Source organism: Leguminivora glycinivorella, unplaced genomic scaffold (assembly GCF_023078275.1).
Source record: "Leguminivora glycinivorella isolate SPB_JAAS2020 unplaced genomic scaffold, LegGlyc_1.1 Scaffold6, whole genome shotgun sequence".
In the NCBI taxonomy this organism is placed as follows: domain Eukaryota; kingdom Metazoa; phylum Arthropoda; class Insecta; order Lepidoptera; family Tortricidae; genus Leguminivora; species Leguminivora glycinivorella.
Genome location: NW_025952831.1, coordinates 523234 through 549076, shown reverse-complemented (window position 1 = coordinate 549076; position 25843 = coordinate 523234). Strand labels below are relative to the sequence as shown.

Sequence of the window (25843 nt, the reverse complement as noted above, 5' to 3'; positions counted from 1 at the left end):
CGTATCATTCTTGAAAGAGTGGTCGTGGTCATCATGCTGTGTCCTGAGAGACACGTTTTAAATTTTTTTGCCATTTTTCTCTGACGGCCATAGAGGAATGAACTAGTAAAGGAAGAGGTGTAACTACAACTCCATACATCAGTAAATGCGGGTTATTTGTATAGGCATAGTTAAGTGACATCTAGCGACAATCACGCAACTAGCGTAAATTATCAGTAGGTACTGCTACTTGTCGATAGATGTCGCGACGAACGAAAAGACTAATAATGCTCACCAATTTTTAGCTAATATTACAATAGTATTAACAAGGTATTAATCAGTATTCTGTTAACAGAACTGTATTGTTCTAATATTAAATTTTTGGCAGACGAGTCACAGTTTCCACCTAATATCGAGTAGTGGTACTGATAATTCACTCTATTTGACGCGTGATTGTCGCTAGATGTCACTTAACTATGCATATACAAATAAATAAAGTGCATAAATTTACATTACAGGGAAACCTATTTGTAATATAAGATGAAACAAGCGACCATCTTAAAATTATTTATTAAATTAAGTTTATAAGTACATAGGTTATATTTATCACATTTCATCACATAGGTAGAACTTGTTCAGGGCTCATTTCAGGAGCTTAATTCTTCATACATTTTCATGAAGATTATGAAAAAGTGTCCTGTATTAGACAAATATAGGAAATTGATCATAAATAAATTACAATAAACCATTGAGTTATTTATAGCATACACCTTTGAAAATTTTTCAAGATCTGTAAGACGGTTTGCTCCTGAATATTCTGGTCTTCAAACTCATTTTTCACTCACTTCTCAGAAACTGGTCTTGCCCACCTTCTTCCCTCCTTAACCCTATTCCCAAACATTTCTTCAATAACGTAAGGGTTCATGCCCTTCGTCTCGGGGATCATGTAATAAGTACATAACGTGCAAAGGAAGGCACATCCAGCAAACACGAAGAAGACGACCTCAAGGCCGATGTATTCGACGGCTGGTACGAAGAGTAGCAGTAGAATGAAGTTGACGATGTATAGCCAGAGCATCATGATGGATTGGGAGAAGCCTTTCACCTATAGAAAAAAAAAACAAATTGGTCTAAAAGTACCTGTAAAAAAATATAAAATCTGTATTCTCCTCAAATTGGTAAATCTTTTGTTCAAAGTCTTCACTGCATAAGCTTGACCGTAGTAGAAGCTGCTATACTGTTCTGAAGATCTTAATTGTTTCATGCAGTCTTCGACATGTACTAACCAATCGGTGTTATGATAATTGATTTAAATTTCACAAATGAACTCACCTGAGGAACGAATTCTTCAGCTAACGTTATCATACTACCGCTAAGATAGATAGAGTAAAAAACGAGGAGCAGGATGATGACAGGCACCATTCACTCGATATTATGATAATTAATTAAAACTTCTCAAATGAACTCACCTCAGGGACAAATACTTCAGCTAACAGCACATATGGTATCATGCCACCGCCAAGGTTGAAGATGAAACAGAAAACTAGGATGACGGCAGGAACAAGCCACTCGGGTCCGAATGGCCACCGCACCATCACTCCTAGCAGCACCATGCAGACTCCGTTTATAGTGGCTGCCGATATCAGTAAGATCTGAAGCAGAAAAAAATTATCAATATCTGCAATTCTGCACGGGTACCATGGTCGCGTGATAGACTATAAAATATCAGGCCGTCCCTATCGCACTATTAGTAAGTGAGATAGGGACGGCCAGATGTTTTATCATTTATCGCGCGACCATAATTGCCTGCCTGCCGGCGTATCATGCTGCCAATTTTATCACTTATCCACGTGGATAAAGCATCCGTCACGCTTTAGCAAGTATGTCAGTGTGAGAGTGACAGATGTCTTATCCACGTGGATAAGTGATAAAATTGGCAGCATGATACGCCGGCTGGGAGACATAAAACTTGATGTTGACACTTGGCGTAGAAGCATTGAATCAATTTTGTCAATTTGAAATTATACTTATTTCTGTCATAAAATCTGGCTATTGGTCTCGCGAAATCTAAACAGTACCAAACTAGACAAGCAACGACCAATATCTGTCTGGCATAGTAGTGGCCCTAGCCCTCTGCCAAGATGATGGACCTGGGTTCGAATCCTAGTGATTTTGAGCCAAGGATGTTTCCTATGTCAGTCACACATAACAAACCTTGAGCTTACCACGGTGCTTAGTGAATCTGATCTGTGTAAGAATCAGGGATGTTGCGGAGGCAGATTTTTTGACATCCGCGGATGCGGATGCAGATGTGGATTTTTCAAGTCCCACATCTGCAGATGCGGATGCGGATGCGAATGTGAGGATAGGCACTTACTCAGGCATATTAAAAACACAAAATTTGATCAAAGAAGTTATATTTATTCAAAAAAATAACCTTTCATATTTAAAAATCTTAGAAATTAAGATAAAGGTGGGCCAACGATACTAAAAAATCCCGCGATCCACGAATCACAGACGTGTAACGAGACTCGTATTGGCCAATGGTGAATTTACCGTGCACGTGGGCCGCGTCTAAGTCGTTCCTGTACCGACCTGTTCAACATCCGCATCATGCGAATGCTCCGTATTGATTTTTGCGGAGGCGGATGCGGATGCGGATTTTGAAAATGATGCGGAAGTTCCGCGCGTGCGGATGCGGATGCGAATATCCGCAACATCCCTGGTAAGAATGTCCTATTATAGAGGTATTTACTTACCCGTCTTCCAAATAAATCCGTGCAAGCCGCTCCAGAGATAGCGCCAACCATCAAGATGGACGCCAGGAGTACAGCGCACAAGTCAGGCGACAGCGATGGAGTGGCTTTGAGGAACAGCGTTCCACCATACACTTGGATGGCGATGACTCCCGTGAAGATGGAGAGCGTCAGGATTATAGTCACGACTATGAAGGACCAGCGCGCTCCGGGAGAAATTCCTGAAACATGGCATAACTACTCTTTAAGATAAAACTGGAATAATGTATTAGTCACTGTCTTAGGTGGATGGGGCTTGAATCCACAACCATTAGATTCCAGGTCCTGGACATGGACTGGGGCCCAGTGCCCTTCTCCTTCTACCTATTTGCATTGCACCAATAAGACGTTATCCAACACAGGTACGTGTATGGTACTAGAGTAATTAAACTAATTAATTATCCTCAGTATAGTATTTAACTAAACTCAGAAAATCCTCAGTATCATTTTCTTTGTGAGAGGATTGCACCAGCTGGGGTATGGGCAAATATATGCTATAAAAATAATGTATTTACTGCTTCAGAAGATGCTGAACAGATGCATATAAATAGATGTAAAGCATTATCTTACGGAAATATTGCAAAGCTGATAGTTTCGCCGGAGGAACAAACTCTTCATTTGCCAGATTTTGCTTTTCAGGATCGTGAGTCACTGGTTCTGGAAATAAAAATTACATTATTCAACTAAGCTTCATCATCAATATCATCATCATCCCATACATAGGTACCTACGGATTTATACTAAATAGGCGAGACGACTAAAAAAAACTAATTAGTCCGTCAATTAGATTATCAAATAATATTAGACACGTATTTTTATTTTTTCTCGTAAACGAAAAATGGCGACGATACAGTGCGTTGAAGTTTCGCGTGACGTCACGCCTAGGTACAATTTTTACTTCGAAGTGACGTCACAAGCCCCCACTCCGGAACTTTGATGCTCTATATCTTTGTATTTTATCATTAATTAGAAAAAGCGAAAAATATGTGTTTAGTACTTTTGGACGATCTAACTGACGGACTAAATAGAATGCAATTTTTTTTATGTAGTCGTCATCCCTATTATAAATGGGCTTACTCTTGGCCACAGACTAGCCAAAGGCAAAGATGTGGCCTATGATGGAGTGAGCTCGCCCAGAAGATGCCTGTTCACCCTTGGTTTGAAGGAAGGAAGGAAGTTTGATTACTTTGATTAGTATAGTTGCAAGTAGGTACTAAAACATTACCTTCAGTCGGCACTAAAGTTGCGGATTTCTGCTTGTTTTCCTGATTGGCTTTAATTTCTGCCATTTCGTCTAGCACAGCTTTGTCTTTGGTCGTAGATGCACGGTAGAACGACAACGATTTCAAGGCTTCCTGGTAAAAAGAAAACAATAGGCTAGATTATGTCTAAGTCAAATCATTTCTCCGTTGAAGTCCAGTATCTGAGTCTGAGTGGGGTCCTATTTTAGCGTCTAATGGTTTTTGTTTGCATGTCTTTTGTTTTATTTGTAGGTACTTTGTTGTGACACTTGTGACGTTAAATAAATGTTTTCAACTTGTATTCTATTCTATTCAGTATATTGCGGATAAATATGATGTAAAAAAAAATTGTCAACTGTCACGACACGAATGTCGCTGATTTTGTTTTATTTGTAAATAAACACATTTTTGACCAAAGTGGCGAAAAATTAACCAATTTTTAAAAAATCAGCACCTTTTTCACAGTAATATATTATCGCAGAATTTTACGCTATCGAAAAACCTGATATTCATACCAACTCCTATTCAGTTCGCTTGAGTTTGACATATTTGATTACTCTGTCAAATCACCGATTTTTATGCATACTTAATTCAAGAAAAATATGATCTTCATAAAGATGTAGGCTGCTCCGACCTGTACTGAGCCGCGGGCGGCCAAAGGCCTGGCAGCCGCCGCGGCCCGCGACGGCGCACCGCAGTCTTGCTGCCAGCCGTGACAGCTGTGCCTACAGATCTAGTGACAGACGTTTGTTTTTATATATAATATTGTGTTTTGTGGCTTTTTCACTCTTAATAGGTATTTATTTTTAGTTATAGTTATATTTTTACTTTTATGTATTTAGTTTTTAAGTTCTTATGCAGGCCGCGACCCAATCTGGTGATAGCACGTCTTCCACTATCCATCCTTGTCCGTTGTGTTCAAAAACCTTCGAAACTAGCCGTGGCTTAAATATACATAAAACCAAAATCCATCGTAATGCTCTCAGCCAAAATGATTCCCCGCTTATACTAGCCAACACACCACCCATTCATCATCATCCGTTCCATGTTCGTCTGAGTAGTCTGAAACAAAACATCCCAATAATTAAACGGATTCCGCGCGGTGCCAGAATTTCTGTAGCAACTCATCTTAGCGACCTCATAAAAAAGTGCTGTGATAGTAATACGATTGAGGATTGGCACAATCTCCTTCTGTTTCCATTTATGATATTACATGCAAAAGTTGACAACGAAAACATATCTCTCACTCAGAAAATAAAAAATAATTGCAGTAACTTTTCGATTCCTCCAACCTCAACCGCACCTAGTCATCTTCCTAAAAGCTCCAATGAAATCAAATGCATTGAAAATAAAATCATCGAGGGCGACCTGAAAGGTGCCGCTCGTCTTCTTTTTTCTAGTGACGTGCTATCTCCAGATAATCCAGATACCCTTTCGGCCTTACAAACTAAACATCCCCCAGCTCCCGCGAACCCCTACTTTTTCGACCCTCCAACAGCAACTCAGTCCTGCATACAGGCAAAAAACGTTGAGGTATTCAATGCCATTTGCTCGTTTAAAACCGGGTCTGCAGCAGGACTCGATGGCCTCAGCCCACAACATCTAAAGGATCTGACATGCCCGTCCTTAGGGGACGTTGGCGAACAATTAATCAATAACATCACAAAATTAATAAATAATATGTTCACAGGAAATATTAACCCTGAAATTGTACCCATTTTATATGGAGCAAATTTAATAGCGTTAACGAAAAAGGATGGTGGGGTGAGGCCAATTGCTGTTGGTGCAACACTTCGCCGCTTAGCATCCAAAATTGCCGTTCGAGATATCCTACCAAAATTGCAAAAGTCTTTCGAACCGACTCAATTAGGCTTTGGAATCAAAGGAGGTTGCGAAGCCGCCGTGCACGCCCTCCGGACATTCCTTAGCGACGACCAATGCGAAGTGTTGCTCAAAATTGACGTCAAAAACGCATTTAATTCTTTAGACAGAGATACTTTGTTGGCAGAAGCAAAATCTAACATTCCCGAAATTTATAACTATCTTCTCCACTGTTACGCAGACCCAACGAAATTAATGTACCGAAAAAACGAATTATCGTCAGAAGTAGGCTGCCAACAAGGCGATCCCCTGGGGCCAGCAATTTTTAGTTTAGCTATAAATCCTATCATCCAAAATTTGAAATCTAAATTTAATGTTTGGTACTTGGATGACGGGACCCTAGGAGGTGACGCCGACACTGTTCTATCTGATCTTAATGTGATTATTGAAAGATTTAAATCCATTGGCTTACAACTAAATTTTGATAAGTGCGAATTATTCATTCAAAATTCCTGTTTTAACAATGATGACATTGATGACGTTATTCAAAAATTCAACTCTCTCGCGCCTAATATTAAGTTACTCGACAAGAGTAATCTTTGCCTCCTAGGATCCCCCATCTTTGAGGAAAACTTTCCTAATTATGTTCAAAATTGCGTTTCCAAATTCGAAGAACACTCTCATCGTTTACTCCAAATTAGCCCTCACTACGCGTTGACTATTATAAAGTTTTGCCTATTCGTCCCGAAATTAACTTATGTGCTTCGCTGCTGCACCCTTTGGAAAAATCAAAATCTTCTCTCACAAATAGATATTTTGGTTAAAATTAACCTAGAATCTGTCTTAAATATAAAATTCAGCGAGCATTCTTGGACCCAGGGATCCCTTCCCATCCGGCATGGTGGGTTAGGGATCCGCAAAATTTCCAGTGTGGCATTACCAGCTTTTTTGTCGTCAGCTCATAGCTCGTCCAGTCTCGTAGGAAAAATCCTCCGAACAAACTGTGAGGCTGCGGGCTTGGCTGACGCCAAACATGCTTGGTCAATTGCTTGCCCCGGTCAAAATTACCCCGAACATCCAAATTCTCAAAGGAGCTGGGACGACATTATATGTAAATTGACCGTTACTTCCCTCCTCGAGCAATCAGGCACCGAGGGACGAGCCAGACTCCTGGCAGCAGGAACTAGCGAAGCCGGGTACTGGCTCCATGCACACCCTTCCCCAAATTTGGGCACATTTTTAACCCCCGATACTCTCCGCATTTCAGTTTGTCTTCGTCTCGGGGTCCCGGTCTGCGCCCCCATCGCTGCCCCTGTGGCCATGAAGTTGACCCACTAGGGCACCATGGTCTTTCCTGCCAGCGAAGCGCTGGCCGCTTCTCGAGGCATGCCGCCCTCAACGACGTGATCCGCCGGTCTCTTGCGTCAGTCAATGTGCCGGCCCTTTTAGAGCCGACCGGCATATCAAGGACGGACGGTAAGAGACCGGATGGAATGTCGTTGATTCCGTGGAGTATGGGACGGGTGCTGGTTTGGGACGCAACGTGCGTTGACACACTGGCCCCGTCTCATCTCCACCGAACCTCCGTGAGGGCAGCATCAGCAGCAGAGGCGGCCGAGAAACTAAAGGTAGGAAAGTACAGCGGTCTCGGCGCCGAATATATTTTTATCCCATTCGGCGTCGAGACCCTTGGCCCGTGGGGCCCTGGCGCTCTAAGTCTCTTCAAGGACCTGTCGAAGAGACTGAGAGACGCCACCGGAGACCGAAGAGCTGGCAGCTTCCTCGCTCAGCGCATTAGCTTGACAATCCAGCGAGGAAATGCTGCCAGCGTCTTCGGTACCATGCCACAGGGGCCGTTTTTAGATTTATTTTAGTTTAATTTTAGATTTATTTAGTTTAATTTTTATTTTAAGTTTAATTTTAGTATAACTATAAATATATTATGACAGTGTTATTAAGGATTTTCGAAATCTTACAAAAACCGTGACATGTATGTACCTACAAAGACCGACGAACCCTCCGGACGAAAAATTCACAAAATGTTTTGGCAATGTATACATAGGTACAGATTTTTCTGATCACAACTACTACAGTACTGGTATAATTACTGGACCTTTGCCATGAGGTTTTGACAGTTTTTGGACAGAAAACGTCGTCACGGAAAATGACATTAATTGTAAGGAGAAAGTGAACAGCGCCTCCAAACGGTTCCTTATTACAATCTAATATTAACCCTTAAATTGTTTTTGTCCGTTTTAAATGACGTCCTATAAAGTCTAGGCTAACTCAGATTCCTAGGCACTCCGGCGCAGGTGGCGTGATCCACACGGTCTAGAGTCTATCCCTTTTATTTTTACGCACTATCGCATCGCTTTATCCTATCAAAATTTGAAAAAAATACTCAGTTTAAAAATTACAACAGTGAGGTCTTTTTGCACTTGTGACAAATGTCGTTGTTATGTAAGTATTTTAGTAATTTGTGCGTATTTTTCACTGAATTTTATTGAAATAGTAATTAATTTACTATTTATTGTCATAATTGTGAATAAATGACAAACATTTCATTATTATTTTTGAAGTTATAATATATGTCACTTTAAAGTGACACTGCCAGTTAGTACTAAATATTGTGTTTTTTCCATTTGTCACTTGTAACGGACATTGCCAACTTTTCTAAACGAATATTTTTTTGTGTATTGTTAACATTAGTTGCATTTTTACAATAATATGGCTGGGCAACGTTTGAGGTCAAAGAGGATAATAGCTCTTCTACCACCTCCAGCTTCTAAAGACTCCGATTTAGAATCAGACAACGAAGAAAAAATGAGAATCTTAGCTAGATAGTTTTTTAGAGACGACTGCAGCAATAAATCTTCTTTTCCTAAAAGTGTAGGTACCTGTTTATTTTTGCCTGGACTATATTTTTATTTTATTTATTAGGAAAACTCACAGATAAAGTTACTATTAGGCTTATAACATAGAAACAATGAGCCAATAATAAGTTTCCACAGATAGAAACTGGGCAAAGTACATGCGTGCAAAATTACAGAAAATTGTGTAATTTATTTAAAGTTTATGTAATACATATCTATATATGAGTTCAATCAATGATTGAGAGCAAACAATAAAAGAAAGGAAAAAAAACAGTAACTTGTTTATACACTGAAAGAAATAATTAACTGAACTAATTCAGTTGTTTCAGAAATAATTGAACTCAAGTTATAGCGAAACAAATTTTAGTTAAATTTACATAACTAATTTTGTGGTGTAATACAATACTAGTCATGTTATTTTGTATTTGATGTGCAGTAATTTAATATTAGGCTGTTATTAACTTAATCAACTTAAACGAAGTAGTAGAGCTGCTGCAACAAAACTGTCTTTTTATAATTAACTTAAATGTATCCTTAATTATTATCAGTACGTTAGACTACGTTTTACCAAACTATGTATTGTTGTTCCAACAAAACTGTATATGTTTGCAGACTGTTAAAGTGTTTGATTGATTTTAACCAAATCTAATAGCATACTAATAATTTTACCTTACATAACTACCAGGTAACAATTTCATTCAAATATTAGACAAACAATTATGTTGTCTTTAATTTACTACTCTATTTATTAACAAAAAATAGTTTTGTAACAAATAAGTGATTTTACTTCTTTGTTGCTTACTTAAGCAAATGTACGAATTAAGGAAAACTATAGTTATAAAGTACGTAATGTTTAGTAAAACACTACAAAACTTTTGTTATCTGTAGCTCGAACGATTGTTTATAACATGAAACAGAATGACGCGACGCGCACAGCCGCACAGTAAATGGACCGGACCCAAGCAAACCTGTTCGTTCCCGTTTGTGTTTCCTCGAGACGAGAGTCTCAGCATTTCAGCACGCATCACAGTTTGTTCAGTCCGGTTGTTATTAATAAAATTCATGGTATTTGTGAAGAAAACCTTGGAGGCAAGGGCGGGTGCACAATATGAGTGAACTTGAGGAGGCGGCGGCGGCGGAGTCAGCCAGAACCTCCGAGTGTGAGATGCCTCGTGTACTAGTACCACTACGATGGAGGAGTACCTAGCGTCGTGGCTCTCCCTATGTAAATATTTAGATGTTTAAAGGTAAGTAACAACATTTAATAACAATAATGAATTGCATGATATGGGAGCTGTAGTTGTAGCGTAAGTAGATATCTACCAAACGTGCTTAATGCCCATAAGTAGGATTGAATACGCAATTAATTAGGTGGAAGTTTTCTTAATTCCTAAGTTTAATACGTAGGTTTACAGGGGGCAATTTACAGGTAGGTAAACACAGCAGGTAGGTTTGTAGGTCAGAAATTAATTCTACTACTAATTTCCAGTAACATAGTAAACGAGTGGTCAATACCATTACCTATATTCCTTTCACTGCGGCGTTTTCAGTTCACCTTGGTTATGGGGTTACAATTTTATTGTTATTCGTTGGAATAGTTGGAAAGTTCTATTGTATGTTCTATTATCCTTTATCAGTGAACGTTGGTATTCTGACATTTGTGTACGTTTTAATTTCAGAACACAGAAAACATATTGATATTTTGCAGTTATTATCAGAAGAGGAAATATAAGAAATTATTACAAGGCGAAACTGATTACCCAAACAGCCATGCTACAAAACATAATTAGTATAATTACGGACGCATTTTCCAAAAAAGTAAGTACCTATAGAGTCTGTTCGGAAAGAGAAGAGTAGTGAAATGTATGGGGTTGGGGTCCAATACATTCCACGACTCTTCTCTTTCCGAACAGACTAACATCACCACAACCTTTGATTTCATATGTATCTTTTAATATTAACGATTGTTTTGTTTTTGTATTTAGAACCCTTTTTTACACGATAAAAGTTCAAAATGGTTTTGTAATATGTACAAAAATAAAACATTATTAAAAAGTATACGAGGACTGAGGAAGGTACATATTAAATTGAATGTTTCAGAACATTGTGAAGAAGTCAGCATTTATGGCGACCCCTTTTTTGGTGACTACTTCGAACGTAGGCAAGAGTAAGAATTAAACCAGGTCTACTCTAAACTTCTCTGGTGGCCGTCTAAGCTGATTGTGCCGGAAGGATTTTTTTATGCATGTGAAATGTGCTGCGCAAATAGAAGAGACCATCGCACGCAGAGCGGAAAGACGGTGCGAAATGGAATTAACGTTGCCGCCGTCTAAATTGTAAGATATTCTATCAAAGCTCTAATAAACCTAACTTTAAATAATGTTCGTTACGAAATGCAGTTGATGCGTGATTTAAAATAAAATTTGTTCTTAATGCACTGGGTAGCTCTTGGGCTAAAGTAAAAGCGAAACATAAGCATAAGTTAGTATTTCCATTGTTTCTATTTTTTGATGATTACGAAATCAGAAAGTAAATAATGTTATAGTGTCATAATTTTATTATAATATTTCGGAAATACAGGAATTATTTGAATAAAACTGTACTTAGCATTTAAATGAAGAGTTTTACTATGCTACCTACCTACAATTTGAATATTCGTATCAAGACGCTTTACGTTAATTATTTATGAAAATAATGGAATTTAATTATTGTTGTTTTTAATGTAAGTAACACCAATTCAAGTAAAACCCCGTCTTAATATGAATATTTATCAGAATTCAGTCAAATAATAAATATTATAAATATACTGTAATTCCACTATATTTTGTTAGTTAAACGTCGGATCAAATAGCTACCAGTCCATCCGGCAAATAACTTAGTACAAAAAGGGACGATATCAATGAATCCGTCCTTAAATTAATCAACGAGAGTATAGTAAAATCACATTGTATTGAAATGAATTGTAACAATACCTTACCTGATCACTTATTACGAATATTATCTAAGATTCAGTTTAGGACCTAAACGGAGTTGCTACAGGACGGAGCTAAAAACTTAAACTGAATCGTAATAAGTGATCGGGTAAGGCTACTAAAAGGTGTTGTATTTCAATACAATGTGATTTTACTATACTCTCGTTGATTAATTTAAGGACGGATTCATTGATATCGTCCCTTTTGGTACTAAGTTAATTGCCGGATGGACTGGTAGCTATTTGATCCGACGTTTAACTAACAAAATATAGTGGAATTACCATTTTAATTATAGATTACTAAATTGGTCGAGCTACTTGTAGCTAAACAGTTTTGTTATTAGTTACCAGACTAAACTTTCTGATTAACAACCTAAGTACTGTAACACGTCAACAAATTAAATTAGTTACCAGTTGATGAACAGTTTGACTACTAATAAATAAATCAATTCAGAAAATAATTGAACAGTTTAATTACTAAGTAAATGTAGGATTATTTAATTATTACAAAACATTTTTGTGTTTGCAACCAACTAGATGTTATAGATTCGTAAGCAATTTGGTTGTGAAATAGTTAAATTATTTGTTCCATAGTAACAAAATGGCGCTTGTACTTTTGTTGCAAATCACAAAATGTTATAATTATTACTAGACTATTACCATTGTTATAAGTAGAACATACAATTTAAAACAGTAACATAAATAGTTAAGTTGTTCATAACTCAACACAAATAACAAAACACGGTTTGGTAATGGGTAACACGTAGTTCGCAAGTCACAATTTTTAGGTAAGCAGTAACCTAAAATTTGGTTACAGTTATGCAAACATTTCTTTCAGTGTAGTGTTATTTGAGAGTTAACAGCGGGTGAAGTCTTGGGTCAGTAGTTTGCGTACTGATGTAAAACTGTCAGAGATCAGATCAATGGGGTCATGATCAAATCAAATTTGATTGAAATATTTAGTGACTCTTATAATAAAGGAGTTTTTTCTGAAGTTAGTATTAGTGGCGAGGATATGGAATATTCGTTTAGTGCGAGACGCAAGGCGTAAGGGGACTACGAAGTGGGAACTTCAAGCTTGACAGCAGATCCGGACAGTCAACATAGTTTTGAGCATTTTTCATGACGTAGATTACTTTAGAGATATTGCGCCGGACATAAAGAGGTAGCACGTGTAGTTTCGGACAATGTTGAATGTAATTTATTAAGTTTACGTTTTTTTTTCTATGTTAGCAATGTGCATGTGTAGTTGGCAATGTCCGTCCAAAGTGACGTCTTTATGTTAAGCAGTAGTTGGCAATGTCATTTATAAGTGACGCTTAAAATAAACCACTTCCAATTTTTTTATGTTTTTTTTTCACACATTTTCCCCTTAATCTACCCTAACTGAACCCAAAACACCAAGTTTCATTATAAAAATCCTGCGCGGTCATAGAGTGGCAATTTAAGGGTTAAGTACGTAACTTTTCCATGTCGTTAACTCTATCGAGTAACGTATGCTAAAACGTCCAAGACTCATGATAGAAGATATAGAATTTGTAAAGCGATACTAGACTACTCACCTCATAATAAGAGTTTTGAATGATTCACGGTTATTTTCATTAGACTTATATTGACCGGGATATAGACCGTGATTACCTTTTTGATTTTTGTCGAGCTCCCGATATTTCGACGCAGTTGCATGCATCATGATCACGGAAAACTGACGAAGGCGGGTGGATGTTAAAGTTGCATAGACAGCGCGCGATCTACCCTCCTTCACGCGCGTCGGCTGCGTTCACTTTCAGCGTTACCACTGGTCGCATTCACACTCGATGGTCTGTCCAAACACACTACACTCACAGTGTCACTACGTTTGTTCAATTCTGACTTCACCGGTTTTTTACACAAAAAGACAGTTTTTTACAGTTCTGAAAGTGAACGCAGCCGACGCGCGCGAAGGAGGGTAGATCGCGAGCTGTCTACATCCGCCCGCCTTCGTCAGTTTTCCGTGATCATGATGCATGCAACTGCGTCGAAATATCGGGAGCTCGACAAAAATCAAAAAGGTAATCACGGTCTATATCCCGGTCAATATAAGTCTACTCACCTCATGTTTTCCAATCAAACACAAATAGACCGGTGTCTCAGGCAGCAACCACATGGTAAACGCATTCGCAATCGCTAACCCGAAGTTTATATACGCAATATTGTGGTAGGACGTCACCCAGCCGAGGATGATGGATACCAGGGCACCAAAGGCGTAGGTGACTGATGGTAAGGAAGACATGAAGCCTCGACAGGCATCTTCGGATACTTCTGCTGCGAATGCCCATGCTACCTGTAAAGATATGATATCCTGGTAGATTTGACTGGTAAAATTCAGTATGTCATGATAGTGTCAAGAGCTGATGCTGAACCCTGGCTGTACCTAAGGGAACTCAGGTTCGGTGCAACATAGATACACGGTGCTTTTTTCATCAGGCTCGTCCTGGTGAGCAGTACTAAAGATAGAGCTGATGATGAACCCTAGTGGAACTCAGGTTTCAGACAATTGCATTGACAACCAATGTCACAAAAGTTGGCAAAATTTCAATTCTAATTATATTTCATTACAATTACCATAATGCAATTGATTCAATGACCCATTCAATTGATTCAATGGTCAATTCAATTGATTACAGGTTGATAGTAATTAACGATAATTATGTGCGTACCTGCATAAGCAAGCCACCGCTCACACCAAATAGACACCTTCCTATCAACAACATAGGAGATGTTGTACCGTAGATAACGAACACCCAGGAAACCTGAAAATATAGTACTTAATGTAGGAGGTAGGGCATAGCGAATGATATTCCGCTTTGTGTGGTATCGTCTCGCTCGAATCTAGAGCAGAGCCCAACTGGGGAAGCACCTCCGCCTTACAGAAGACCGCAGCCAAATAGCACTAGACCCTACTCATAGTGTTGCTTTCCTGCCGGTGAGTAAGGCTGCCAGAGCTCAACGAGGGTGCGGTGTGCTGACAACGGGAGGACTTACGGAACTAATTTGTTCCGTCTATTAATTGTCCGTTGAGTCTTCGGCAACCCGAACCCTCCTTGAAACTTGTACACTCCTTTTTGCTGTGTACTTTTACTTAACACAGCAAAAGGGAGTGTACAAGTTTCTAATGGGGTGACAACGCTCTTTGAGTTGCTGGCGTCCATAGGTTACGGTGACCGCTTTCCATCAGGCGGACCGTATGATTGTTTGCCATCGACTTAGTATAAAAAAATATTTTTACCACCTCAACTCGTAAAGACTCTCTTAACTCTTCAAATCCGATGATAAAATTGCATTTTATCCTCAAGAGTGCAAAGTAATTTCATACAAAATTTATACACCGTGTTTCACTTAACACTAAAAACCTGAAAACAGTTTGTTCAGAATCGAGAGTAGAATCGATTGAGCTATATCTTGATGGGGGTAATATTTTTATTTAAATTAGTATTCTTCATTATTTTTTATATGCCTATTCTATTGTATTCGTAATACAACATTGTGTATATCGCATTGCTAGAGGTTGTTTACCTTTTTCAGTATTTGGGGGTATTAATACTGGCTGGTTACTTGGACGATTATTTTTTCCGCTACGAGTTTGACGTTGTTTGTCAGTTTAATCTTAATGTTTATCATAAGTCATAACAAATTGAACTTGTACCTAATTACAACCTTGTCATTTTGAATATTGGGTTTAAATTTGCTTACTGCGATTACCTGTCCAATTTGAAGGTTACTGTGACAAAGCTTTAAAGTGTTTTACAGTGACATCTTAGCTTTCTATTGGTAAACCTTATGTCGTTGCAGTAACCTACACAAATAAATAGTTTTGTGGTTTGTAATGGTAGTTAGCAATTATTTTATTGAGTGTAGAACTGAAAGTCAAGTAGCTGTACAGAAAATTAAAAATTCAATTAAAAAAAAGTACCTAACCATCAGATTAAAACATAAATACTCTAGATGAGTTTAAAAAAATAAAAATCAGTTGGGGTGTCTGAGGTTTTGAGTGATACCGGAAACACGTTGTATATTATTAATGTCCTAAGCTGGCTGGTAGAATGAGATGATGAAAAAAAGAAAAGAAAAAAAAAGGTAAAAAAATGGGTTTGTTTTATTTTGATATTTTACAGTTATAAAAAAAAATACGTTTAAAATAAATAACTTCTATTTACCTTACATACCATCATTATGCCATGTTAAACATCGACTGGGTGTGAATAGGTCCTTGTTATCTTTTTGAATTCAGTTTCAGTAATTCATATTAAATTAAATTAAATTAAATTAAATATATTATAGGACTGTGTGAGACATGATATGGAACTAAAACAAGTTAATGATGAGATGACGAGTGATAGAGATGTATGGAAGAGAAAGACATGCTGCGCCGACCCCAAGTGACTGGGATAAGGGCAAGAGAATGATGATGATATTATAGGACATTCTCACACAGATTGCCTGAGCCCCACGGTAAGCTCAAGAAGGCTTGTGTTGCAGGTACTCAGACAACGATAGATATAATATACAAATACTTATATAAGGTCCTAATTTATTAGTTACGGATATTTTAACACATGATATTTTACATTAAAATAATTAACTTTAAATATAAATTAAGAAATCTTTTCATGTAACTTTTTTGATTTCATTTTCCTAACAAAAAAATTAATTATAATTTCGTCTAAAAAAAATCATCATGTGCATTATCACATGTCACAATAACACTGTCTGTCATGTCAACAATTGTTTGTTGTAAATGTCGTAAAGGTTCGGCGGGAAAACTGCACATGTCATTGAAGTGGCCAGTTACAGTTAAGTGGTACGTAAAAGAGGTACTAGAATCTGTTCAATGAGTTTTCATTTAATAATCACATAAACAGGGTGTTTTTACGTAGCAAATTTGTTTTTCCGTTTTCTCCAAAAAAACATTGTAAAAGCTATAACGTTTCACGGTTTAATATACTCCAGAGACCGAGTACTATCAGCTGTAAAAATATCTGCATCTAATAAATTAGCACCTTATATACATAGTAAATATCCATGACTCAGGAACAAATATTTGTACTCATCACACAAATAAATGCCTTAGCAGGCATGGTCACTGTGCGCTAGGCCAGACCGGTCGTCAAATCGGTGTCGGATCGTATATTATGAAAACACTCTTACGCCGTGTCTTGCGTAGGCGACGGTCGCGCGACCGTCGCCGTCGCGTCTCATACTTCCCTGGTTTGATTTAGTATGCGTCGCATCGCCGTCGCGCGACCGTCGCCCACGCAAGCCACAGCGTTAGCCCACCTGCGATCCACTCAACCTCCCAAATTCCATAGTCCGCGATAATTATCACACAATTTTTATCAAGAACGACATTAAGTAATAACAAGATAAGTATTATATTGCCTTTTATATCAACACAGGCAATAATGTTATTATCTCGACAGGAAATGTATATAAGTATGTATTTATCTATTTAAGTATGTATATCATCACTTAGCACCCATAGTACAAGCTTTGCTTAGTTTGGGGCTAAGTTGATCTGTGTAAGGTGTCGCCAATATTATTCCTATTTCCTTTATTTATTTTCCTTCTTAAGTTAGGCTATTTTATAATATGATTATAAAAGTAAAATACAGAACCACTTACAAAACAATACAAAATATATAAACACATTATAAAAAACCTAACCTTATTATTATTATTTTTAAATTTAAGCTATAAAGTCGCAGAACTAGCAAATGACAAAATAGGGATGGGGGGTGGAACGATGAATTATTACACAAATTTAAGAAAAAAATCCCCAAATTAAGAGGTCCGGAGCCCGGTGCCAACTTACTTAAGTTTATTCAAAGAGGATCGAGTATTATAGAGAGTTACTGTCAAAGTAAAATGTGTAATTACAGTGCATAGACTGCCATCTCTCGACACAAGCTTAAAACTTTTGAACCTCGTTTTGACAATTTGGCCCATATTGTTAGCTTGATATGTGTTAAAATGTCAAATATTAATATAAGCACCATCTAGCCGAGCGTTCCCCAAAGGTGTAACGCCACCTAGGCCACCGTACCTTTTTCTCTAGGGCTTTGAGATACGTTTTTTTCTTAGACTTTATCCGTCTATACGGAGTTACATATGTCTTTGTTTTATTTATTATCTAAGACCACATATTCGATGTACGACCGACCGACCTGTCAGTTACCTATTTATGATTAAAAATCGTAATTTAAACACACTATGTTAAAAAAATGCAACTTCTTCATTTGTTTTTTGAAGTAAAGAATGAAAATAGTCTTTACAAATTGGGTTCAGTGAAATAGTTACTAAACTATGAAAGTAATTATAATCTGTTTCATGAAGATATACAAAATTCATACAAGTATATACTTATAAATCGAAAATAGGTCCAAAAACTTACCGCAACAACAAAATTGGTGAAAATACCACTCCACCGCCTCCCAAATTTATCCACAATCAGTCCACCGAAAGGTGACATGAAAATACTGGAGATGTACGGCAGACTGCCCATGAGAGCCTCTTCAAAGAGGCTGATGGGCCCTGAATTAGCATTATAAGCATTGTAAGTATTTGTATTATAAGAGCTATAATAGTGATGTATATAAATGTATAATTATGTATAGTGACAATGTATGCTTAATACAAATAAAGATGAATATGAATATGAATTAATGAAATTAATTGATTTATTTCCATAGAGATTCTCCATAGAGAAAAAAGTAAGGGAAGAGTAATAGTAACTCCATACATCAGTAAATGCGGGTTATTTGTAGTGACATCTAGCGACAATCACGCGTCAAACAGCGTAAATTATCAGTACTACTACTCAATACTAAGTGTCAACAGTGTCACGTCAAAAAAATAATATTAGATCAGTTTACAACTTATATTACAAGCAGAAGGAATTAAGGAATACTGATTAATACTATTGTAATATTAGCTTAAAATTGGTAAACATTAGACTCTTCGTTCGTCGCGACATCTATTGACAAGTAGCAGTACTGATTGTCGCTAGCTGTCACTACAAATAACCCGCATTTCAGCAGTTCTCGAAAAGTTTGTACAAAAATTATGGAAAAAGTTAAATTTATTACTAAACTAGGAGGAGAGACTAGATTCTTAATTCGTGTCCACACTGAGAGAAAATACAACCAGTTTTCATGTTCGTTCAACAAGTTATTTGGTTAAAATAGCGCCTACGTGCTCTTTGGTTCAAACAACGAGCTACTTGTCATTTGAATCGGCAATATATTTGAATCAACAAGTCGATTTTATAAAAACAACCTGACACATATTGTTTTAAACAAACGTTTGGCTGATTCAAACGGATAAACCGCAACAAGTCGAACTTGTTAAATTCACAATGCAAATTTCTCTCAGTGCATTAATCAGTGTTTTAATTTATCGCTACTGCCGGCGTATCGTGCTTCGAAACAGAATACGCCGATAGCCCGGCTACTAAACTTCCAATTTTATCACTTATCTACGTGGATAAAGCATCCGTCACGTTCTGCCGGCGTATCATGCTGCCAATTTTATCACTTATCCACGTGGATAAGACATCTGTCACTCTCACACTGACATACTTGCTAAAGCGTGACGGATGCTTTATCCACGTGGATAAGTGATAAAATTGAAAGCATGATACGCCGGCTGGCAAGTATGTCAGTGTGAGAGTGACAGATAACTTATCCACGTGGATAAGTGATAATACAATTGGAAGCATAATACGCCAGCAGGTTTCAAATTTCTTCTTTTACGCATTCGTATCGTAATGTAATATATTTAAAAATATTTTAAGCGGGTTACTCACGTATTAAGTCGATTTAGCGTTCGACATGTTTCGAACGCTACATGACATGTTTCGGTTTCATGTTTGGATATTTTTAAATATGTATGAGTCTCACGGGAGTCTTATAGTAATGTAATATTATTACCTGAAAGGGGCGTAGCGGCGCTTCGTAGGATGATGAGCGCGTAGGACGGCCACACTGTTCCAGAGCCTAGGAGGAACTTTGGGAAGGACACTGGAAATAAAATAATCGTATCAGCACAGTATAATGTAATATCTGGGCAACCGAGCTTCGCTCGGTTCTGTTTCGTATCCTTGGCATGTGTCGCCATCTAGTTCAAAAATGAATAGTACCTACATCGAGCGAAATAATTCTCAGCCTTAACAATACAACTACTCCACACGAGATGGCGCGCATTTCGCCACAAAAACTCAAATAGTGTATTTTCTATTCGTTTTAGCCTTGACCTGTGTCGCCATCTAGTGTTTGCAATAAATAGTACTTACATCGACCGAAAGAATTCTGTCTTAACAGTACAACTACTGCACACGAGATGGCGCGCGAAGAAAAACGCATGAAAACTCGAAAATTCGCGTTTTCCGGGACCTAAGGATAAGTTAGACCGATTTTTCACCCCCAAAAACCCCCACATAACAAATTTCTGCGAAATCGTTACAGCGGTTTCCGAGATCGTCAGTGTAAATAAATATATATTTAAATAAATAAATAAATAAATATACAAGAATTGCTCGTTTAAAAGTATAAGATATGTAATACAGCATACAGCATATAAATATGTTGCCACGCCCTAATGGTTCCAAGAGCACGTGTACCTACTTTGTACATACATACATACATACATACAATCACGCCTGTATCCCATAAAGGGGTAGGCAGAGCACATGAAACTACTAAAGCTTCAGTGCCACTCTTGGCAAGTAAGGGGTTGAAAGAAAATAAAACTGTGACATTGCAGTGACAGGTTGCCAGCCTCTCGCCTACGCCACAATTTAACCTATATCCCACAGTCGCCTTCTACGACACCCACGGGAAGAAAGGGGGTGGTGAAATTCTTAACCCGTAACTTTGTAACATCTTATAACACCATGGATGCAATAAATAAATATAAATATGAATAATAACCTAACCACAAAATTTAAAATTTTGAAAAAACCCCCGACCGCGTCATAGTAGACCGATTTTCATGAAACATGGTTAAGAACACTCCCGACTAACTCAGGTTTCAGACAAAAAAAACTAAATCTAAATCGGTTCATCCGTTCGGGAGCTACGATGCCACACCCTTGCATACAAATTTGTATGGCAGGGGGTCTCCTTTTCTCTGCAGCTGACTGTACTATCGTCACTATCAGTAAATGTCACAAAATAGTACATTACGATACAAGTGCGAATAAGGGAAAGTTAGAAAAGTGTTCCGATAAATTAAAACACGACTGAAGGGAGTGTTTTAAACGAGTTACAAATTTCCTTTTCGTACGTGTATTATGTAAAATGTATATTATGTCTTTCAATCGCAATGTATTTCAGGATCCAAGAATCTGCGGATGTCCGATGCGCCGTAAAGTTTTTGCGTTTTCTCGTTATATTATGGCTATTTGTTATTAAGATTTGACTTAAATGTGAAAACAACATTGAAATAAGTATTTTTTTCCATTCATAAGTCATATTATTCAAAGCAAAATGAAGTCATTTCATTAGTCATTATTTATTTATCTTTTATAGGTATTTTTTTATAATGGTACTCTAGTTATTTAACGTTTCGCAATTTTGTAGTTTTACTTTTCGCATGGCTACTTATCTATTGTTAACTAACATGTTGATTTTTTTAATGCATTAGCAAAATTGGCCTACTTATACCTAAATGACAAGGATATCCGGTTGAACACAAATTCTATAATGTAGTTACCTACAATATAAACTTACTCAGTCTTTATTTACATGAACATATTTAAATATTACAATATTACCTGTCAAATGGCACAATCAACATCGTCCTTGCGTTATCCCGGCATTTGCCACGGCTCATGGGAGCCTGGGGTCCGCTGTGACAACTAATCTCAAGATTTGGCGTAGGCACTAGTTTTACGAAAGCGACTGCCAACGTGCCAACTGACCTTCCAACCCAAAGGGTAACTAGGCCTTATTGGAATTAGTCCGGTTTCCTCACGATGTTTTCCTTCACCGAAATGCGACTGGCAAATATCAAATGACATTTCGCACATAAGTTCAGAAAAACTCATAGCTACGAACCGTGGTACGCGCGACCTTCGGATTGAAAGTCGCACGCTCTTACCGCTAGGCCACCAAGTGTCAAATGACACAATGTCGACAAAAATTAGAATGACATCAAGAGTTAGTTTTTGTGAACTAGTAGTACGTAGGTGAGCAGTTCTCGACAACTTTGTACATAGCCACGTCAGCAAATTTTAATTGATCCTATTTTGTTACCAACATTTAGTAATATAAGACTTTCGTAAGATATATACAAGATAATTGTTATAATTAAGAAAATATAGATACTAGAGAACCTTAATGAGGAAATAAAACTTACTAAAATCTCAATTCATCAAAAAACTCTTGGTAACAAAATAGGAATAATAAAACCGGCCAAGAGCGTGTCGGGCCACGCTCAGTGTAGGGTTCCGTAGTTTTCCGTATTTTTCTCAAAAACTACTGAACCTATCAAGCTCAAAACAATTTTCCTAGAAAGTCTTTATAAAGTTCTACTTTTGTGATTTTTTCATATTTTTTAAACTTATGGTTCAAAAGTTAGGGGGGGGGGACGCACTTTTTTTTCCTTTAGGAGCGATTATTTCCGAAAATATTAATATTATCAAAAAACAATTTTAGTAAACCCTTATTCATTTTTAAATACCTATCCGACAATATATCACACGTTGGGGTTGGAATGAAAAAAAATATCAGCCCCCACTTTACATGTAGGGGGGGTACCCTAATAAAACATTTTTTTCCATTTTTTATTTTTGCAATTTGTTGGCGTGATTGATATACATATTGGTACTAAATTTCAGCTTTCTAGTGCTAACGGTTACTGAAATTACTTATCCGTGGACGGACGGACGGACGGACGGACGGACAGACAGACATGGCGAAACTATAAGGGTAGTTGACTACGGAACCCTAAAAACAAATTTAACTTTTTCCTTAATTTTTGTACAGACTTTTCGAGAACTGCTGAGGTACAGTAGAGCCCTAACAGTTAATACAGAACGACGTTTTTGTTTTGTTATTTTTTTTTGTGGCAACATCAAGTCCTTGAACAGAAAAAGGCCTCTTTAATTTCTCATAACAGGGAAGAAAAGTCTTCTTTCAGACAGATGATGATGTGAAAACCTAGTAATTTCTAGTTGACTACAGATAACAGAACCATACCTAAGTAATAAGTGTGCAGTAAAATAATAATTATTGTATTACATTGTTGCAGTAGTTTGTTTCTTCAAAGTTATTTAAACGGACTAGGTAATTGTGTAAAAGTAAAAGTAAAAAAAGTAAAAATCGTTTATTGTTGCACATAAACACAAAGACATTTGTTGCAAAAGATAGGTAAAATTTACATCCATTTGTGCATATCCTAATTATTGTTAACACAAGTTTCCAGGGGTCCCCGCACTAGGCTAGGCCTGTACCGCGGGAGACCTGTATTGCATTTATATGTCAATTTGTATATTTCTTCAACATGCAATAAAATGTTATATAGTCGTGTAGGGGGGCGGAATGAGACGCCAAGTAGGTACCAGTGGTTTATTGGTTTTCATACAAAACAAATATTATATCATACAAAGTGGGGTAAATACCTAGCTACAAAACATAGGTACTAGTGAGCATAGGGCGGTACGCATCGGCGTTCTCACCCCTTACTCGGCCCCTCAGGGGATGTCCACTGCAAGTCCAAAGGCTAACCGAGTATGAACTTATGGGCGGTCCGGGTAGCCGGTCTCGACCCGTGCTCATTTGGTGGTTAACCTTGGGGATAGCAGAGGCCGTCTCCCAAGCTAGACCGCTAGCTAGAGAATGACTGATCGGCGGCCGCGCGGCGCCTTTTATTACGGTTTCCTCGCCGCCCGCGCTCCCCGCGCCGCTCGGAGTTCTTCACGCCCGCTCGGGTAGATCGGTCCGCTGATCGTGACAGGTAGTGATGTGCGAGCGAGAAAGTATTCGGATCCGCGCGCTCGCGCGTGATGTTATTTTGTCTCGCTACATTCTCCCCCTCTGGTACTCTTTGACGTCCCGTGAGAGTACCAGGAATAACAGGATCTGTGTTGTCTCTCCCTCTGGTACGTATGCAGACGAGAGAGTATCAAAACGTGTGTAGATCGGTTTATACTCCAGTTCCATGGAGTTGACGAAACACTGTACTGCTCTGCTTGTGAGGGTTTGTGAGAACCCTCCCCCTGGAGTGAAGCTGGTCCAGTAGTGTTCAACAGCATTTATAACTAAACAACTTCCTTTGCACATGATACGTTGCTTGCATCCTTATTTCTATTCCAGAAAATATTGTAGGGTAGGTGCAACTTCTTCTTTGACATTGAGGGTAGTTGTCATTCATGGGCCCCACTTGGGCGCAACTTAAGATCGGGGGCGGTACGCATCGGCATTCTCATCCCCTTGCTCTGTCCACTCACGGCTAACCGAGTATGAACTTATGGGCGGTCCGTGTAGACGGTCTCGACCCGCGCTCATTTGGTGGTTAACCTTGGGGATAGCAGAGGCCGTCTCCCAAGCTAGACCGCTAACGAGTGAATCACTGATCGGCGGCCGCGCGGCGCCTTTTATTACGGTTTCCTCGCCGCCCGCGCTCCCCGCGCCGCTCGGAGTTCTTCACGCCCGCTCGGGTAGATCGGTCCGCTGATCGTGACAGGTAGTGATGTGCGAGCGAGAAAGTATTCGGATCCGCGCGCTCGCGCGTGATGTTATTTTGTCTCGCTACAGTCGTTAATTATCGTTTCAGTGTGAACAATTCGAGAGATATTAAAATATCTCTATCTATAAATAGAAAATAAAAGATCTGGTAACTGTTTTTTCTTTTTTCATTTTCAATTTACAGATATTGCAACTTGTATACTTAATAGTGTCTGTAATCTTAACCCCGGACGTAAAAACGACGGAGTGTTATAAGGTCCACTATGTTTTTTTTATACCACGTCGGTAGCAAACAGGTATACAGCCCGCCTGATGGAAAGCAGTCACTGTCACCTATGGACGCCTGCAACTCAAGAAAGCGAGGGCTTTTTTCAAAATTTAATTTTGTGGTTATTCTTGGAGAGATTTATTGGATACGGGATACCTAATAATCGCAAAAGTAATATAATTTCCGTTCTCCTTTAATAAAGCCCCACGTACTGAACAGTCAAACCAATTAAGTCATGAACTCATGAAATAATCGTCATCATATTTTTTTGCATGTTTTAGAAAACGGGCTTAAATATTAAGTTTTTTATTAACTTTGTTCACATTAAGGCCTGATTTAGACGGCGAGCGAACTCGCATGCGATTTTTATTACATGGCGGGCTGTTTAATACAATCTTGCACAGCCTTCAAATACCGCAATGTAATAAAACTCGTATGCGAGTTGTCGTACAGTAGTGGGCCCTAGTATTTACTCAAAATCGGTTAAGTTTCCCTGAATTTCCCTTTTTTGCTCGGTTAAAAAAGCATAACCTTCAAGAAAAACCCTATATAATTTAAGTAGGAATCTTACTTATGGCTGTTCCCAAACACTGACGCAAAAAACTCTGGATCCTCATTTTGTACCACTTTTACACAAAAAAACAAACAAAAAAGTTGGGAGCTGCGAAAGCCGTGCAGCCTCGTGTGCGCAAACGCGCGGAATAGATCAGTTTGTCAGCAACTGCCAATTTTCCCCATACTCTTATCAGTAGCAAATCTACAGCCAACGTTATCAATGTTATCATATGGATTAGGCATCTCATACGATGCAGGTAATGCTTTCTACTGTGCATGTCACTAGGACATTACGCTACGTAAACTAGTGCGGAAAAGAGTCGAAACACGACCGAAGGGAAGGGAGTGTTTTAAATCGACATAGACAGAGCGTTCGACTTCCCCCTTCGCACATGTATCGTTGGACGTTTTACAATAAATACGGCTATCCCAATTTTTGACATACTTGCGTAATGAGCTCATTACCTAACAAGTGCAGTAAATTAGCGGCATATGTACTAAATAACTAACTATTATGTGTACAGCCTTTTTTATCTATGTTTACTTAAGCGCATTTTTGCAACACTTGCTGCATTTGATGCTATCTTTGAATTTGTGTGAAATCCTTTTGATTCTGCC

The 25843-nt window shown here is 38.2% G+C and overlaps 1 protein-coding gene across 1 annotated transcript; it reads right to left on the bottom strand.

The window, feature by feature from the left end:
* Positions 1 to 533: 533 nt before the first annotated feature.
* LOC125242094 (facilitated trehalose transporter Tret1-like) lies at positions 534 to 25345 on the bottom strand. Its single transcript, XM_048150802.1, has 10 exons — positions 25242 to 25345; positions 19645 to 19734; positions 18108 to 18247; positions 14377 to 14469; positions 13770 to 14000; positions 4000 to 4129; positions 3345 to 3431; positions 2739 to 2956; positions 1449 to 1631; positions 534 to 1084 (listed from the first exon to the last, which is right to left on the bottom strand). The coding sequence occupies exons 1-10, from the start codon at positions 25285 to 25287 to the stop codon at positions 821 to 823; spliced, it is 1482 nt and encodes a 493-aa protein (XP_048006759.1). The 5' UTR covers positions 25288 to 25345; the 3' UTR covers positions 534 to 820.
* Between the last annotated feature and the right edge of the window lie 498 nt (positions 25346 to 25843).